Source organism: Sus scrofa, chromosome 13, assembly GCF_000003025.6.
Source record: "Sus scrofa isolate TJ Tabasco breed Duroc chromosome 13, Sscrofa11.1, whole genome shotgun sequence".
NCBI classification, from domain to species: Eukaryota; Metazoa; Chordata; class Mammalia; order Artiodactyla; family Suidae; genus Sus; species Sus scrofa.
In genome coordinates, this window is record NC_010455.5 from 50,141,758 (window position 1) to 50,160,990 (window position 19,233).

Consider the following 19,233-nt stretch of genomic DNA (forward strand, 5'->3'; position numbering starts at 1 on the left):
TATGGGAGCTGTGGAGTCAGTCCAGACTCTGGCCTGGTCCAAGCCCTGTGTGTGCACACACACAAAGGCCACCACTGCTAAAGCCAGCCTCCTTTCAGCTGTGGGAACACTCGTTATCTGTTCAGATGTTCCACCAGCACTGAATTTATAAGGCCACAATGTAGGTGTAAATCCCTGGTTAGTACAGCTGGGAGGAGAGATTTTAACTCTTCCCCCTTAGTGGCAGGGCCCCTGGGGTTCAACTGTGGTTTCAGCTCCACCTCTATGTGTCAGAAACCCACCACAAACTGCTTTGGAGGCAGCAGGTACACAGAGGGTGTGACTGCAATACAATCAGTGCACAGAGTGGGACAGGGTGGCTATTGGGGTGCACATGTGCCTGCCCTGGGTGGGAGGGAATGGAGCTGTGATGGGGAAGCACTGTCCATCGTAGGTGGGAGCCTCCCCCAGAGCCTGAATTGACAGGGGCCTGTGTGGCCAAGAAGGCTGTGATGGCAGCCCTGCCCCTCTCACACCATCTAACAGTGGCACTTAGCCTCTGTGGTGGCCCTGGCCTCCTCCCTGTCCTGGTTGTGGCGCTCTGCCCTCCCCCTCCTCCAGGCTGTCTCACACAGCCAACAGCCATCCTATCACCAGGTCTGTTCTCTGAGCCCCATGCTCTAGCACTCAGCTCCCAATATCTGCAGATGCACATCTCAGGCTGGGACACACAGGGAAGTTGCACAGACCATCTCTGTATGCCTCATTCTGCCCTGCCTGCCACAGACCAGCTTGCTGCAAATTCCTCCTCTGAACCTCCAAAGTCCTTTTCTGTCCCACCTTGTCTCCCTGCTGCTGAGGGACTCCCCGACATGTGGCAACTTCTCTGCTCCTTCAGCTTCTTCCCTGGGGTGCAGGTCCCAACCCAGTTCCGCCTTGTGCTTTTTTTTTCTCTTTCATTCTACCCAGTTAGTAGAGAATCACTCTTGTCATTTCAGGTGTTTTGAGTTCTGCCAGTGTTCATTAGATGTCCTGCAAGGGCTGTTCCTTTTGTAGATGTATTCTTGATGTATAGGTGTGAAGAGGTGAGCTCCACATCCTCCTACTCCACCATCTTGATCTCGGTCCTGATGTAGGATTTCTGATTGCTTTCCCTATGAACAATTCTTATTCATAGTCTTGGTCATGCCAGTTGGCCTCTTATTAATTTCTTACATGTCTGTAAGTGGAAACTTCAAGTCAAGAAGTACTGCACTGCTAAGGCCCTTGATGCAATATGTACAGGATAACATCACACCCCTGCAACTACTGTTAAATATTCTATGTTTTTTTACTATCAGCCAAACTGATACAAAAGACTGTTCAATCTCACCTACTCAGAAAAATGGCACATCATATGGCCCTTTTTATATTTCTTCCTTTGTGATTTATTATACCCTTTTTTGCTTTTTTCTCAAGAGGCTCATCTTTTGCTTACAGGTTTGTAAAAGTTTTGCATATGTAGATATTCATAATTTTGTCTGCCCACAGAAGGTGTAAATACTTTTCCCAGTTGGACTTTTAGTTGGTTTTATGTGGTTTAGCCATACACAACACAAGGTTCTGCTTTTTATGTAGTCGAATCTATCGATTTTGACAAATCTTTTCCTATTGAGTGGACCTGCCTCCCAGGTCCTATTCTGGGCATGAAGGGACCCCCTCACACACACTACTGACCCCTTTTTGTGTTTGAAATGGCATAGTTCTCTTTAAAGCATGGGAAGATCTTTGACACCCATCTTTTGTCTAATCAGAAGTGAAATACAAGCCCTCCAAAACCATATTCCAGTGCCTTGCTACTTCACTCTCTCTGACCACAGCACAAGTGCCGACATCACCAAGTCAGAGCCATCTGCACTGATTTTCCAGAGGCGAAGTCCCTTTCCCTTGAGAATATGAGATAGAGCATCTTTTAAAGATCCCCTCCCTTATCCTCATTCTTCATCTGTGCTCTAGTAGTGAATCAGGGAAGACAGTGATTGAAATGGCATATAGCAGCATCAAATACCAATTTTTCTGACTTTGACAGTTTCAAGAGTTGTCACTAACTTTCTCAAGCTAAGACTCAGTGGTTTTACTCCCCTTTCTTTACTGTGGCATTAAGAATCCATTTCAGTGCTCTGTCAGATAGATAGCGCTCATAAATATTTAAATGTTCCAAAGTATTGTCCTGATTCCTATTTCAACCCATGTCCCCACTGAGCTGACCTAAGCAGTCCGTTCTATTGATTTGTGTGTGAAGAGAAAAAGTATGGATTATTTTTTATGTTTTCTTTTCAGTTATGGGAATGCTAAAATAGTAAGGGCATGATTATATTTTCTATGGTGTCTTTGAATGGTCTATAAAATATAAAACACTGAATGTTGAACTTAATATATGTAGCAAAGCAAGGGTGAAGATGCAATTCAAAAAGAGGGCAGGCAAGTTCAGAGATGCAAACTGAACTCCCGAGAGGAGGATTTCAGATTTGGAACCAAAGTTCATTTGCTTGCCTCCATTCTTTGGTCACTAATTACAGTTCTTCAATTAATAATTCAGTGTCCTAAACTATTTTGATAACTCCTCATTAAGAGAATAAAAGCTGATAATTAAAGAATGGGTCAGAGACCCTATCCACAGAGAGCAAAGGCCCAAGTGAAAGAGATATGAAAGAGATATCGTTGCACATCCCTCACGTGGAAGCAGGCTATGAATATTAACAGCACGAAAGAGGAGAGAAAAGGACTTAAGCATGAGCATGCAGAGACCCACTTTGTTCCCAGCCCAAATCAATACTACAAAGACTGCCCAACATGCTTCAGTAACTGTTCATCAATTATTTAAGGGGCTCTTTTGTTCAAAGTTTATGTTTACAAGATTACTCTGTAACTTGAAAGGATTGTTTCCTTTCATGTGGCTTCTGGATAGGGCTGGAATTTTTTACAAGATGAACCTGAAAGAATGGTGTTTGTGTGTATCTGTTACATCTGTCATCTTGGGTTGCAGATTCAAATCAGCATCCCCGTGTGATCTATCTTTCTTTCCATTGATGCTCCAACTTCCACCAGATAGGTGTTATAGTCTCAGGACATTGACTTGTCCAGAGAGAAAGCATAAGCATTTTCAATACTCTGCCAAACGGACAGCCAAGGTCAAGGGAAGGCAATGTTCCTTGAATTGTTTGCTGAATTTGTCCTTGCTCTGCCTTCTCAGAGTTCTCACTGACTTGGAAACAAGGAGAAAATACTTTAAAGTCTGGTCTTATCTGCCCCCAATTTTCTGTCAGTGGTGTTCACTTAAATCTTACACCCCAGTTTTGAAGTCAGGCCATGCTGTTTGCTACTCTTTTTCTATGAGGTCACTACTTGGATTACAAATTACTTATAACAGAAGCACATCTTTGTCAAGAGTTTATTATTTGCCCACCACCATGCTAACAGTTTGATTTAAAATTCATATCAAAAAATTTCTGTAGGATGTATGTATCATTATTCCCATTTTAAAAAGAAATTGAAATGTATGGAGTAGAAAGCTCTGAAAAATGAGTAGCAGAGCCTATATCCAAACTGATTTGTTTTCCTCCAGTACCTCAACTCTTTGCCACTCTCTTACAGTGTTCCAATGAATTCACAAAAAAAAAAAATCATATTCTTCCATTGTATAGAACACAATTCAGTAGCCTTTTCCACAAAGGAGCAGAAAGTAAATGCATTAGACTTTGTGGGTCATGTGAACTTTGTCACAACTAATCTACTCTGCTTGTACAGGGAAAAGCCTGAGATGCTACATAAATGGATGCCCTGGCTGTGTCCTAATACATCTTTATTAACAAAACTGGGCAGGCTGGATTTGACCACACTTAGCCAACCCCTAACAGAAAAGTCCACATGCTTTCAGTACAACTCTTAATAATGCTGTGCCTATTTCAAAGAGAACAAAAATAGTGTAGTTACTAGCACTGGATTCATCCTTGGTTAGTGGGTCCCTAAATAGCTCATCACTAAGAATTTTCAGCAGAAGCATTTTCCAGTCTTGGAAAAATTATCTGTATTTCAATGAGATTATTTCCATTGACATTTGCAGGAGTCACTTCTCAACCTTGTGCACCAGTGAAGTCTTTGCAAAATTCCATAGTATGAGCAAAACTTGAAGCAAGAGGAGCTGGCCAAGTAGTCACAGTATTGGACTGGGGTGGGGGCACTCCCGTTGAAGGGGCTACTGTCTCTACTCCAGCCAATAGCACTGATGTGGAAGATTATGGCCTCAGTGTTGCTGCATTTTCTTCATGAAGTCTTGAAAATCCATGTAACATATACTGGGGCTATATCTTCTGCCATACAGCCTCTAAAAATGAGATGGAGAAGGGCTAGTGTTCTGCCAATGTGCATAGTAATATATGGAATCTTATGGTTGATTATTTCTAGTTACTGAATAGTCCATTTTTTCATATTATCCCAGTCCAACAGTCTTTTATTAAATAAATAAAAAAGAATGGTTTCTTGAAATTCAATAGTGAATTTTTTACCCAATTTTTGAAATATTAGGAGTATGACATTTTTCATCAGTGTATTGGCACATTGTAAGAGAGTGACAAAGAGTGAAGGACACAAAAACATCTGACCCTGATAAAGCAGGGTCAGATACTAGCCAGATTCTAAACCTAGGCCATCTGTCTGACACCTGGAATACAGAGTAGTAGATGTTATTTTAAAAGAACTCAAAGAAGGAGTTCCCATCGTGGCTCAGCAGAAACTAATTTGACTAGCATCCATGAGGACACAGGTTCAGTAGGTTAAGGATCCGGCATTACTATGAGCTGTGGTGTAGGAAGCAGGCACAGCTTGTACCCTGAGTTGCTGTGACTGTGGTGTAGGCCAATAGCTGTAGCTCTGGTTCAACCCCTAGCCTGGGAACCTCCATATGCCACAAGTGCGGCCCTAAGAAGATTAAAAAAAAAAAAAGGCAAAGAAAAGCAAATTTATAATTTCCTGTCTCTTTTTATGACTCTCCATTGCATAATTCTCCAGAGTCACTAGCTGTATGAGTTTAATATTAAATGTAATTTTATTGGGGCCTATATTCTCCTCTACAATATGGAAATAGTCATAAAGACGTCCCAGGTTGAGTAGGAAAAATGGATCTGTGTGTATAAGTGTGGATAACTTCCCCGCAACAACTCTGAGGTGTTTTGGGAAAGTTCATTGAGTGCTACTGAATTTAACATGTGAACAGAGTTCCATTTTTCCAAGGGCAGATGCTAAAAGGATGTATATGGCTTAGAGCAGCAAATGTGAACCTGAGGGAGCGCCCTAAAATTGAGGAAGTTGTTGGTTCCTTTGGAGAGACCCTGGCTGAGTCCACAGCCCTAGCTGAGCATCTGAAAATGCCAAGATATAAAAAGTGAAGGTCTCTTGGGTGTTGAGACCCCACATGCCACAATCAGATGGCTGAGGCTGACTCAACTGGCATCTTCCTTTGCTATCCTTGCTTTAAGTTCTGTAAAAATACAGGAGAGTCTTCTATATACCTACTTCCCTACGGGAAAAGAATAGGAATGATAACATTAAAATGCTTCTCAGCGAAAGCTCCATTTCAGGGCTAACTTGCAGACTAGGTGAAAAGTACACTTTGAAGCAATAATGGATGAAATGGCAGCTTTGATACCTGCCATTTTCCCAAATGGACGATTTATTCCCTGGAAGTAGTTTATACCCTAGAAACGAACCTCAAGGTGAAGCAGTGTCATTTTTATGTGATCTTATTTGGGGTACAAGATGAGATGTGTGGCTGAAAAACTAAGACATTTTTTCATGTACCATAAAATCTTATTTTTTTAACTGGCTTTCCCATAATGGAAGGTCTTACACTAAAGGCAGCAGAATACACATAAAACACCTCAAATGTGCCTCAACTTAATTAAATCTCCCTACATTTTAAATTCTCCTTGCTGCTATATAGGTTTGGGAGAAGCAACAAAATAGTACTCTATATAAATGCTGAGTTTGCCATAGAGTAAACATCCCCAACAATAAACTTTACATAAAGTTGTTCCTCACATTTATAATAAAAATCTGCAAGCCTAAGATGTTAACATCAAGCAACTCTTTAGGCATGACATAATCACGAAAACATATAGGCCATACACCATCAGTAGAATGGATTTTTTTACTTACTAATATGAGAGTAACAGTTCTGCTAAGCATCTCGTCAGTCAGATTCAAACAAAATTTAGCAAACAAATGGCTATCACCTCTTTGCATTCCTTCTGCAAGAATAAGATTGAATAAAATCAAATAGACATAACTGTTACTGCTACAAACAACATGATAGTATTATTTTCCCCATAAGTGGGCAAAGACAGGGATAATTAACAATGTAGAAAAGATGTTTTTGGCATTTTTAATATATAAAATGTATCCCATATTATTATAGCAATATGTGTTTGATTGATGTTATCCATTTAAAATTTGGGTCAGTAACTTTTCATCTCTAATATGTTTCTGCATGACAGCATCTGAGACTAAGTGGAGACATGGCTGCTGCAAAATCATTAGAAAAAAAAGACTCAGATTTTATTTACATTTAAATAAATGAGATGACTGACAAATAGGTAGAGAAGCAGCTCAGAATAAATCAGTTACAGTCTAAAAATTCTGCATGTAAAGACTTTTGTTTTAATATTTTAATATAATTGACATAAACTGAATCTAAGAAATCACCCTTGATCTAAGCAGAGACTTTTATATTTTTAATGATTTACCTCTCTGACTACACTAAAGCCATGAAAATCCCAACAGGCTTTACTTCAGTTGTGGGTATGTCATGATAGAGCTTTGGTTATAAAATATTGGAGTTAATATGCTTCCTCAGCACTTGGTAAAATGGTGCACCGAAGTTAAAATGCTCCCGTTTTATTTCTGGTAATCTGCCAATAGAACTTATAAATTCAAAGATTTAAAATCATCAAAAGCAATAATAGAAATGCATACACAGTAACATTAATTAGTCCTTCTATTCATCAAGGTTTATAAAATAAATTTCTACCACCAGTTCATCAGAGTTCATTGATATACATCTGCAAAAAAGTTTTGCCAAAATATTTGGCTATTTGGACCCCCTTTCAAAGGACTTTAACACAAGAGCTGAAGCAAAAGTTCAAGAGAGGAAGAGAATGAGGATCCTCTGAAACATGTCCTTGCTCCTTTGTAAAGGCAGAAGGAAACAGAAGACCCAATATTCATGCTGCGGTGATCCATCATGAAGTGTCTAGTTTGTTCCTCCAGGGTTCCTTAGTTATCCTATCAACTGTGTGGCAGCCCATAGTTATAATTCCCTGTAATAAAATCATGAAGTAGACAAGGCTGGATAGTTAAGTGAATGCCACTCTTCACAGCCCGGATATCCAAATAGGATGTTGCTGAAATCCAAGACAATTTCCCACAAAGAGGCCAAGACAAGCAGTCCAGACAAGAGAGCTCTGCATCCTGTTGCTCCTCTAGGGTTGAAGCACATCTTTGCTACCGTGTTACCTAAAATGAATTTGAAAAGTGAGCATTCAACAACACCATACCCACCAAAGATAATTCTTCCTGTTACCAGACCCCTAAGTCCCTGTCTGTGTCACAGATACAGAGTTTCACAGTTGGTGCATTTACCCATAACCACGCTCACCAAATCAGCTGTTCAACTCAAGGTCTTCTTTACATTTCTTGCTCCTAGATTGTAAAGAAAAATACATCCAGTGCTTTCAGCAACATGGTATTTGTTATGCGTCCTAGCTCTGTATCTTACAGGGTTATAACAATCCCATCAGATTAGGTATATTCATTGCCCATCAAGTTAACTCATGTGTGCTAACCATGCTTTGTTAATGGTGCCAAAATTTTTTCAAATGAATGCTGATTTAAGTCAGTGTATGTCAAGATCAGAAGGTTGCCTTTGCTATTTTTGTTAAGGGTAGCTGACTCTCATTTTTAAAAATAGGTTGTTTTATAAAACTACCGTATTTATTGGAAACATGCCTTCATTAAGAAGTTTGTTGTTTCTTCCATTTTTAAGCATCACGCCTGATCATTATTTAGGATCTAAGAAAACAGCCCTGCACTTTCGATAGTTTGATTTCATCATATGAGCAATTTTACAAGTTAGATAATCAATACAGCTAGAAAAAAATTAATAAAAGCGTAAGACTTGGAAAATACTTTTAAAATAAATTAGATAAAAACCCTGTCCTCATGAAACTTAGCTAGAATAGGGGTTGACATACCTCTGTAAAACACCAAATAATAAAATATTTTCAGTCTTGCAGGCCATACAGTCACTATCATAACTACTCAGCCAGCTTTCATACCACAAAAGCAGCCACAGATAATACATAAATTAATGGGAACTCCTTTATCTCAATAATACTTTATTTATGGATATTGAAGTTTGGATTTCATGTAATTTTTATGTTATCAAATATATTACTTTCGCTTTTTTTCACCCATTTAAAAATGTAAAACTCATTCTTTGTTCTTTTAATGGCTTGAGAGCTAAGGGCTGAATTTGGCTTGTAAGCCATAGCTTGCTGATTCCTATTCTAGAGGAAAGAGCTGTATAACCAGGTAAATACACAGTATGTTCAAAGGTGATGTGAGCTATGGAGAAAAGTAAAGTGATACAATGGAAAAAAAATCCTGGAGCAGGGAGGGGGAAGACTACTGTTTCATAGAGGGTGGTCAGGGAAGAAGATGTTTGCAGAGATAGTTGACCAAAAGAAGGGAGCCCTGACTGTGTTGGGGAAGAACTTTGCAGGGAGAGGTAAACACAAGGGGTCTTCAGGCTAATGCAAAGACTTTGGCCCTTTTCTGACTGAGGCACAAAGATGAGACAAGGAATGCATGGCCACACTGTTAACTTAAAGGCATCACTCGGGCTGAAATGATCCCAGGGAAAGCTGTCAGGACCTGTAACAAAGGATATAAGAGAAAGAGGAATCAAGGACAACTCCAAGGTCTTTGGCTACAGTATCCAGATGATGGAGTTTGTCTTTTTCTGAGATGGGAGGACTCTCCCTAAGCCTAAGGTTCTTAGCAGTAGTGCCTGCTCCCATCACTTGTATTGAAGAGGGAGTGATTTGGGTGAAGTACGTGGTCTGGTACCTGTCATGTGGTCATTGCTCAGGAAATGGCAGCTACTGTCATGTTAGCTCTTTCTAGATCGTACCTGCATCTGTTTAAAATCCAGTTGTGTTTACAGCCAGCCCAGTATCAATTTCCACCTAGGATATAATTCTCAAAAGCATCCTATTTGAGGAAGCTCATTCTGGAGCCTATTCTCCACTGAACAATGAATGGTAAGATAATTTTGGATAGATTTTTGCTTTACTGATTGTACATGGAAGGGTCATTGTTATTTTGGTGGATAAAAGGATGCTGTCATGTTTAAATTAGCTCCTCTCTCATATGACAGGGTACCCTGAACCAGTCAGGCTCTGGCTGTATAGGCATCAGGGGAGCTAAGGCTCTAGGATAAAGAAGTCATTTCAGCCAGACCTTAGAATTGGGAGGAGATGAAGATGAAGGCAATGGGGTATGGAAATACATGCCCTATTTGGTGAGTGGCATGGGTTCTTATACTCTTTATTTTCTATTAGTCACCAAGGGGGATCCACTGATGGTCTGTGGGCAGTACATTTACCCTGATAGCAGAGAAAGCAGAGTTTAGGCCATTAAAGGCAAGAACAGAGAACAAGTGGGGAACTCAGAAAACCAGTGGTTCCCACATCCTGCTTGTGCATCAGAATCACCTTGAGAACAAGTTTTCTAAAGTTTGGTTTTCTAAGCCCTATCCCAGAACATCTTACAATGAGGTTCAAAATAGTGTGTTTTTAGCACATTTCCACTATTTCTAGAGCCACTGACACCCTCACATTATTATAACATTGCGTTAGGATGAGGATGACTCGTAGTGACAACCCAAGGGACAGAGAGAAAGGTATAAATTAGAGGTGGGGGGAAGGGGAAGATGCTAGAAGGACTTAATCCTCTTAGATCTTGAGGGTGAGGGAGGTCTTGAAGAGAACGCCTATTGGTTAATCTCTTAACTCCTAGCTCTAGTGTTTTCAACATGAAATATGGGAAGCATTTGACACTTGATAGAAACTTAAAAGAAAATGAAGTGATAGAATCAGGTGGAATGCTTGCAGATAGCTACTGAAAAGAAAATATACTATTCTGTCCATCCGAGTTTTTCAACCTCAGACATTTGGGGCTACATGATTTTTTGTTGTGGGGACACTTTAGGATGCTAAGCAGCATCTCCGGCCTCTACCCACAAGATGCCCATAGTAACCCCTCCCTAAAGTGTGATAACATGATACGTCCTCAGACATTGCTAGGTGTCCCCTTGAGGACAAAATTGCCTCTTCTTGAGAATTACTGCTGTAAAAGCATATCTTTTTACCCTTGTTAGATGTTTTAAAAATAAGAATATGTAAAACCCCAAAATGTCATGAAATTCAATGTGATTTACTTCTATTGTGAACCAACAACAGCCCTGGCAAATGATTGCCTTTGGTGCTGAGAAGACATTGTACACTTGTTAGGAACCCTATTTAGCACAAAGTATGTAGGAAAACTCGGAATTAAATTAAGGAAAATTGAGGCAGGATGACAGGGTTTTATTTTCCCACAAAGTACTAGCTGCACCCTCTCTGGGGATACTGAAAATTATACTAGCGGAATAAACTCTGTGCCAACCTTCTTGGTTAGGGAACTGTCCCCTCTTGTGTTCAGATCTTCATCTAAAGTGATTAATATCTCAAGTTGACTGCTAACTTTGTCACATTTGCATTTAAATGGAAAATGAAATTCTGACATAGGTGACTTACTGTAGACAATCACATTTTTGAGCCTTTCTGTGTTGTGGTGTTGTGCATGAACAGTTAAGGAAAATGGAAACTATTTTCTTATATAGATAATACCCTCTCGAGGGAGATCATTGCTCTACTTTTACAGGATCGCTATCTCACCTGCGGTCTAAGGGCCAGTGTCAATTTTTAAGAAAAAGATAGAGCTTCTGTGGGTACAAAGCTCTTCGCAGCTCCACAAATGAATTTACTCTGTGTGCATAAAATCCATAAAAGACATAAAATGTTTTATGCAGTTCAAGTCACACTGACTTGGATTAATAAAGGAAACAAAGTTTTATGACTTTGAGATTATTCTCCAGTGCCATATCACTAAAAGGGGGGGGGTAGCTTCATATCATGATGGCTGGGGGAACTGTATAATACTTCTACAACTTTCCAAAGTGCTAAATGAAATGTCACTACCACTGAGGATTTAGCTAGAGCAAACTCATATTCCCAGCACACAGAGCCAAGATGCCCCTCAAGGTTTTCTCCTGCAAACACCCTTGCTAACTGTACATAAATAGAGAGGGAGCGACCAGAGCAAGAGACTACTTCAACACATTCTTTCCCGGAAAACAGCTGGCTGGGGCTTATGTTCTTATTTCATATTTGTATGTAAGAATCAATACAAGTATAATCTTCCACAATGTTATTTCTTAGTCTACAGGAAAAACGATGACGGGAAAAATTTATCATTGATGGACATAAGACCCTAAGCTCATTGGCCACTCCAAGATTTTGATTTAGGAGGAGATTCTGGAAGAAAGGCTGAAAAGGGCCCCTTGGGAAAGGATAGTGGAATTGTCTTAAGGCAGGATTTGCTTAACAAACACACTTGGGTTTACACAGATGGGAAGTTTATGGAGAATAGCTTAGAAGAGGAGCTGATAATAACAACAGGAGCTTTAATTTCCCTCCTCTACCAACAGATGACTCTATGAACTTCTACTGCCATAGATACAAAAGCATATATCAGGTTCTTTAACCTAGCTGTCATGGTATCACTAATAAGGACAAGTTAGTTGATAATTGTAATTAATGCTAAAGTGTTTTGATTTTGAAACTGTTTTACCTAAATAATAAGGAACTAATCAATTAACTTACTATGTTGTTGGGAATTTGGGATATGATAAATGTCAGCTTAAATTTATATTTTTTAACATTTATTATAAAATCTTAATTTGTGTTTTAATCTTTTATTAATGATATCACATTTAAATATTTATTTTATAAAATTGTATTATCATATCTCATGTACATACACTGGAGAACTCACCTGCTCTTGACCTCAGTAGCTGAAGATGACTGAGAACTCGAGTAATTCAAAATACTCATAAAAGGGAAAATGCAAGCAAGATGAGAAACTATCCAAGAGACATTATACCTCCTCAGGGGCCAAAGCTGACACAGCAACCAGAACTAAACAGTCATTCTATTCCACTGTGTCGAGCTCATTATACTCTGAGAATGACCTGTTTTCATTCATTTTCATTCAAGAACTAGTTGCAGAGACATTCAGCTGGCTCTGGGAGTATGAAGATCATCAAAACAGCAAGGGGCCCTGACTCCACAGCTCTCCTCCTAGACAGAAAGCTGTCAATATTAAGCCAGTAAGTATAAAGCTCCACGTAAAATGTAGCCAGAATACATGCTCAGAGATATAGGGAACATGAATCCTACCAGTGAAAGATTCCTGAAGAAATAATGGTTAACTAGAAAAGAATAGAGGAAAGCACGTTCCTTTGCAACTGTAAAGGCACCACAGTGAGGACTATTAGAAGGCCAAGATGGTTGGAACAGAAAGAATGAAGAGCAGTAGCCTTTGAGGTTATTTATTAAGGGCCAGACAAGCAATGGCTAGCTGACTAAAGAATGAAGCCACTGAAAAGTTTGGGAGTGGACTAGCTTAGAAGATGTGCAGTTAACAAAAATGAATGTAGTCCTATGGAGAACAGACTGGAAGGGATCAAGAGCCAACGTGAGGCAGCAACCTCAGTCCTCTGGAAGAAACATGATGGCACACAGCATGGCACAGCAGTTATAAATATGGTGACACAGAATTGTGCAGGGGATTTGGGAGTAATAGTCCCAGAGACAAAATAAGAGACTGGACAGGGGGGAGAAGAGGACGAAGTTAAATTTCTAGGTCAAGAATAGACAGTGGGAGTTGCCGTCGTGGCTCAGTGGTTAACAAATCTGACTAGGAACCATGGGGTTGCGGGTTCAATCCCTGGCCTCACTCAGTGGGTTAAGGATCTGGTGTTGCCATGAGCTGTGGTGTAGGTCACAGCTGACAACAGCTCCAATTAGACCTCTAGCCTGGAAATCTCCATATGCCATGGGTGCATCCCTAAAAAAGACAAAAAAAAGACCAAAAAAAAAAAAAAAAAAAGGAAAAAAAAAGAATAGACAGTGGAGTCCTTCAGAGACAGAACTGAGAAGAGGATGATTTGGGGAGGAAACTGTTGACTTATAAGGCTTGAATTAGAGTCGTCAACCATTAAATCTCACCCCAGGCATAGGTATTTCTATTTTAGTAAATCATCTGGAGGTCGATTCTTGCCCTGCTGTTTTGATACACAATACTGTCAACTCTGAAGCCCTCATTTTAAATTGGCCCATGAAGGAGCTGAAATGAGCTCAGCGGCCCTACCTAAAATAATGAGTTCCCTCAGCATATCACTGCTCTAGAAAATCTGACACTAAGGATGATGCTGAGAAATGGACTTTTTTCAAAAGGCCAAAGTCATGGGGGGGGCACTTCCCAAGCAAGTTTATCACCATAAAATAACACTGATCTCTTGAAGTCAGGATGAAATGAAGGGAGAAACCCCATAGGTAATGATATACTGGCATTGTAAGTTACACTTGTGACTTTTCTATACTTGCCTTTGTAGTTTTGACTTTATTGCCACTGCTACAGGACCAACCTGAGTAATCTGGCAGCACTTTACAATCCTCTCCTTCCAAACAAGGATTCATGTGACACCACCATTTCTGAATCACAATGGAAGCTGGAAAACAAAAGCCATAAAACATAATGTTTATGATGCTATTTTGTTCCTCCAACTATGGATAACATAAATCTCCACACAGATTAGTACACTAGTTTCAAAGATTGCTAGTAAGATTTCAGCATAAGTAAAAAATCCAATCAGTTGTATACTTTACAAAATAAAACTATTTCCTTTTTTTTGGAAATTGGCTAACTATGATGTAGTTAGTGAGGTCACACACTGTGCACTATGCCTGCTGTGTTTGAATTTGGCTGTGCTACCTTTTTGAAATGAATTGGACCAGCTATTTTAATCTCAGTCTCAGTTTCTTCATCTGTACAATGGGAATAAAAATGGAGCTTCACCAAAATATGGCAAGAGGATAAAGCCAACTTATGTGAAAGTCCTGGCTGACTTTGAGCCAATCACTAAATTGTCAGAAAATATTAGCTATTATTGTGATCTCCACCTTAGGTTGCAGGTAATAATGATGGATGCTGATATTGCAGTTATTGCATTGTGATGCTCTTTGTTGTCAATAACAAACACTATAAACAGTCAACATTTTCATCACACAGGGTGATCATCTCTCCATGTCATTCCACCTGAGTTAACTATGAGATACCAAGTGAAGATGGGAGGGCCTGGCACCCCCTCACATGCCTACATTCTAGACTTAGTCGCTCACCTGTGAGCCCTTTCCTCTTCATCTGACAGTCCCCACAGCAGTCTGCCAATACAGTGATTGATGTGTTAAGCCCATGAAGCAGAAAATAGTACCCCAGTTCTCTAGGTTTGCAGGAACATGAAGAGAATTAAGGAAAAACACCATCAACTTGACTGATTCTTCTGATAGATTCAAAGGACAAAAAGGATTGTGACTGATTTTTAAAGGTGAACCCACCAAGTAGACAGTATAGGACAGAGTGTTGAAGTTGAGGGTGTGTGGATTCAGGTATGGGATTATTTAATCTTGTTTTACTTGTTGAAACAGTAACAATTTGATTTTTTAAAAGATACCCCAATGGATCTGATGTCAACTACCACTTCTGCCTGAGAAATCTGAAACTCAAGTTTAAGAAATGCATACACAGTCCTAGCTTGGAAAATCCAGACCACCATGATCAAGTGAATCACATCTATGTTATGACTTCCCAGTGCATATAAGAGTTATCTCTGGCTACAAATCAAGTCTCAGTAAATTTGATAAAATTGAAATCATACCAATCATCTTTTCCAACCACAATGCTGAGACTAGAAATAAACTACAAGAAAAAACAGCAACAACAAAACCCACAAATATGTGGAGGCAAAACAATATTAAACAACTAATGGATCACTGAAGAAATCAAAGAGGAAATAAAAAGGATGCCTAGAGACAAATGACAATGAAAACATGACAATACAAAATCTATGGGATGCAGCAAAAGCAATTCTAAGAGGGAAATTTATAGCAATAAAATCTTACCTCAGAAGACAAGAAAAATCTCAAATAAGCAACCTAAATTTATATCTAAAGCAACTAGAGAAAGAAGAAGAAATGAAACCCAAAGTGAGGAGAAGAAAAATCAAAGAGCCTAGCAGAAATAAATGAAATAGAAACAAAGAAAACAGTAGAAAAGATCAATAAAACTAAAATCTGGTTCTTTGAAAAGATCAACAAAATTGATAAATCTTTAGCTAGACTCATTAAAAAAAGGAGAGGGCTCAAATCAATAAAATTAGAAAGGAAAAATCACGACAGATACCGCAAAAAGGATCATAAAAGACTACTACTAGCAACTATAGGCCAATAAATGGACAACCTCAAAAGAATGAACACATTTTTAGAAGGCACAACATTCTAAGAAAGAAGTAAAAAAATATGAATAGACCAATTGAAAGTACTGAAATTGAAACTTAACAAAACTCTAGGACCATATGGCTTCACAGGTGAATTCAATCAAACATTTAGAGGAGAGTTAATACCTATCCTTCTGAAACAAAAAAAAAAAAAAACTTGCAGAGGAAAGAATACCCCCAAGTTCATTCTATGAGGCCACCATCCCTCTAATATCAAAACCAGACAAAGACATCACAAAAAAAGTGAAATTACAGGCCAATATCCCTGATGAATATAGATGCAAAAATCCTCAACAAAATACTAGCAAACTGAGACTAACAATACATTAAAAGAATCATATGCCATGATCAAGTGGGATTTACTCCAGGGATGAAAGTATTCTTCACTATTTGCAGATCAATGTGATACATCATGTTAACAAACTGAAGAATAAAAATGATCATATGATTATCTCAATATTCAGAAAAATCTTTTGACAAAATTCAACACCAATTTATGATAAACACTCTCCAGAAAGTAGGCATAGAGGGAAAGTACTTCAACATAATATAGGCCATGTATGACAAACCCACAGCTAACATCATTCTTAATGGTGAAAAGAATGGTAAAAAGCTGAAAGAATAAGATCAGGAACAAGACAAGGATGTCCACTCTCACCACTTTGATTTAAATAGTTTTGGAAGTCCTAGTCATGGAAATCAGAGAAGGAAAAGAAATAAAATGGATCCAAATTGAAAAAGAAGAAGTAAAATATAAAACTGTCATTGCAGATGACATGATACTGTACATAGAAAATCCTAAAGATGCTACTAGAAAACTCTTAGAGCTCATCAATGAATTTAGTAAAGTGGCAGGATACAAAATTAATTCATAGAAAACTCTTGCATTCCTATACACTAACAGCAAAAGATCAGAGCAAGAAATTAAACAATCGCATTTACCATCACATCAAAAAGAATAAAATACCTCTATCTATGTTCTTGGATCAGGAGAATCAACATTGTCTACATGACTACCTCCCCAAAGCAATCTACAGATTCCATGTAATCCCTAACAAATTACCAATGGCATTGTTCACAGAACTAAAACCAAAAGAATTTTTAATTTGTATGGAAACACATAAGACCTCAAATAGCCAAAGCAATCTTGAAAAGGCAAAGTGGAGCTGGAGGAATCAGGCTCCAGACTTTATACTGCAAAGCTACAGTCATCAAAACTGTGGTACTGGCACTAAAATATAAATACAGATCAGTGAAACACCATAGAAAGCCAAGAGATAAACCCACACACATAGGTCAACTAATCTATGACAGAGGAGACAAGAATATACAGTGGAAAAAAGGCAGGAGTTCCTGGTGTGGTGCAGTGAGTTAAGAATATGACTGCAGAGGCTCAGGTTGCTGCAGAGGCATGAGTTCCATCCCTAGCCCACTGCAGTTGGTCGCAGCTTTTGCTCAGATACAGTCACTGGCTAGGGAACCTCTAAGTGCTGCAGGTGAGGAAGGAAGGGAGAAAGAAAGAGAGGAAAAAAAGAAAGAAGGGAGAAAGAAGGAGAGGGAGGGAAGAAGGAGAAAGAAAACAGAGAGAGGGCATGAGGGAGAAAGGAGGGAAAGAGGGAAAGAAAAAAGACAGTCTCTTACATAAGTGGTGCTTGACACGGGAAAACTTGACAGCTACATGTAAAAAAATGAAATTCGAACATTCTCTAACAAAATACACAAAAATAAACTCAAAGTGGATTAAAAACCTAAATGAAAGGCAGGATACTATAAAACTCCTAGAAAAATACATAGGCAATATACGCTCTGACATAAATCATAGCAATATCTTTTCGGATCCACTTCCTACAGGAATGAAAATCAAAACAAAAATAGACAAATGAGATGTAATTAAACTTAAAAGCTTCTGCATAACATAGGCAATCATTAAAAAAATGGAACAGAATAGAGAACGCAGAAATAAACCCTGACACCTATGGTCAATCAATCTTTGAAAAAGGAGGCAAGAACATAAAATGGGAAATAGTCTCTTCAGCAAGCATTGCTGGGAAACCTGGACAGCTGCATGCAAAGCAATGAAACTAGAACACACACACCATGCACAAAAATAAAGTCAAAATGGCTGAAAGACTTAAATATAAGACAAGACACCATCAAACTCCTAGAAGAGAACATAGGCAAATATTCTCTGACATCAACCTTACAAATGTTTTCTCAGGTCAGTCTCGCAAGGCAACAGAAATAAAAGCAAAAATAAGCCAGTGGGACCTAATCAAACTGAAAAGCTTTTGCACAGCAAAGGAAAACAAAAAGAAAACAAAAAGACAACTTACAGAATGGGAGAAAATCGTTTCAAATGATGTGACTGACAAGGGCTTAATCTCTAGAATATACAAGCAACTTACGCAACTCAAAAGCAAAAAAGCCAATCACCCAATGGAAAAATGGGCAAAAGACCTGAATAGACATTTCTCCAAGGAAGATATACACATGGCCAACAAGCACGTGAAAAAATGCTCAACATCACTGATTATTAGAGAAATGCAATTTAAAACTACCATGAGATACCACCTCACACCAGTCAGAATGGCCATCATTAATAAGTCCACAAATAACAAGTGCTGGAGGGGCTGTGGAGAAAAGGGAACCCTCCTGCACTATTGGTGGAAATGTCAACTGGTACAGCCACTATGGAGAACAGTGTGGAGGTACCTTAGAAATCTATACATAGAACTACCATATGATCTAGCAATCCCATTCTTGGGCAGATATCCAGACAAAACTCTCCTTAAAAAAGACGCATGCACCTGCATGTTCATTGCAGCACTATTCACAATAGCCAAGACATGGAAACAACCCAAATGTCTATAGACAGATGACTGGATTAGGAAGATGTGGTATATATACACAATGGAATACCACTCAGCCATAAAAAAGAACGACATAATGCCATTTGCAGCAACGTTGATGGAACTAGAGACTCTCATCCTGAGTGAAGTAAGTCAAAAAGAGAGAAAGACAAATACCATATGATAGCAGTCATATCTGGTATCTAATATACAGCAAAAATGAACCTTTTCACAGAAGAGAAAATCATGGACTTGGAGAATAAACTTGTGGGTGCCCGGGGGGAGGGGGAGGAAGTAGGAGGGATTGGGATCTTGGGGTTAACGGATACAAACTATTGCTTTTGGAGTGGACTAACAATGAGATCCTGCTGTGTAGCACTGAGAACTATGTCTAGATACTTACAATGCAGCACAACAATGGGAGAAAAAATTATGTATACATATATTTGTAACTGGGTCCCCATTCTGTACAGTGGGGAAAAAAAAGTGTGTTGGGGGAAATAACAATAAAAAAATAAATGAAAAATAAAGATGAGGAAATAAATAAATAAATAAAATTTTAAAAAATTAAAAAAAAAGAGACAACCCACAGAATGGGAGAAAATCTTTGCAAACAAAGCAACTGACAAGGGATTAATCTCAAAAATATGC

At 38.8% G+C, this 19,233-nt stretch overlaps 1 protein-coding gene across 3 annotated transcripts in view; it reads right to left on the reverse strand.

Moving 5' to 3' along the window:
• The window catches only part of FAM19A4 (family with sequence similarity 19 member A4, C-C motif chemokine like), a 210,770-nt gene continuing 192,458 nt past the window's right edge, over window positions 922-19,233 (reverse strand). The window contains exons 5-7 of one of the 3 annotated variants that reach the window (XR_001300242.2): window positions 13,826-13,909; window positions 6,172-7,527; window positions 922-4,342 (exon numbers count right to left, since the gene is read on the reverse strand). Coding sequence is in view for 2 of the 3 variants with exons in the window: in XM_013981874.2 (XP_013837328.2) it covers window positions 7,343-7,527; window positions 13,826-13,909 (269 nt within the window). In the remaining variant the exon portion in view is untranslated. Of the gene's footprint in view, window positions 7,528-13,784; window positions 13,910-19,233 lie in introns of all 3 variants that reach the window. The other 2 variants (XM_013981874.2, XM_005669718.3) reach the window with 2 other exon arrangements.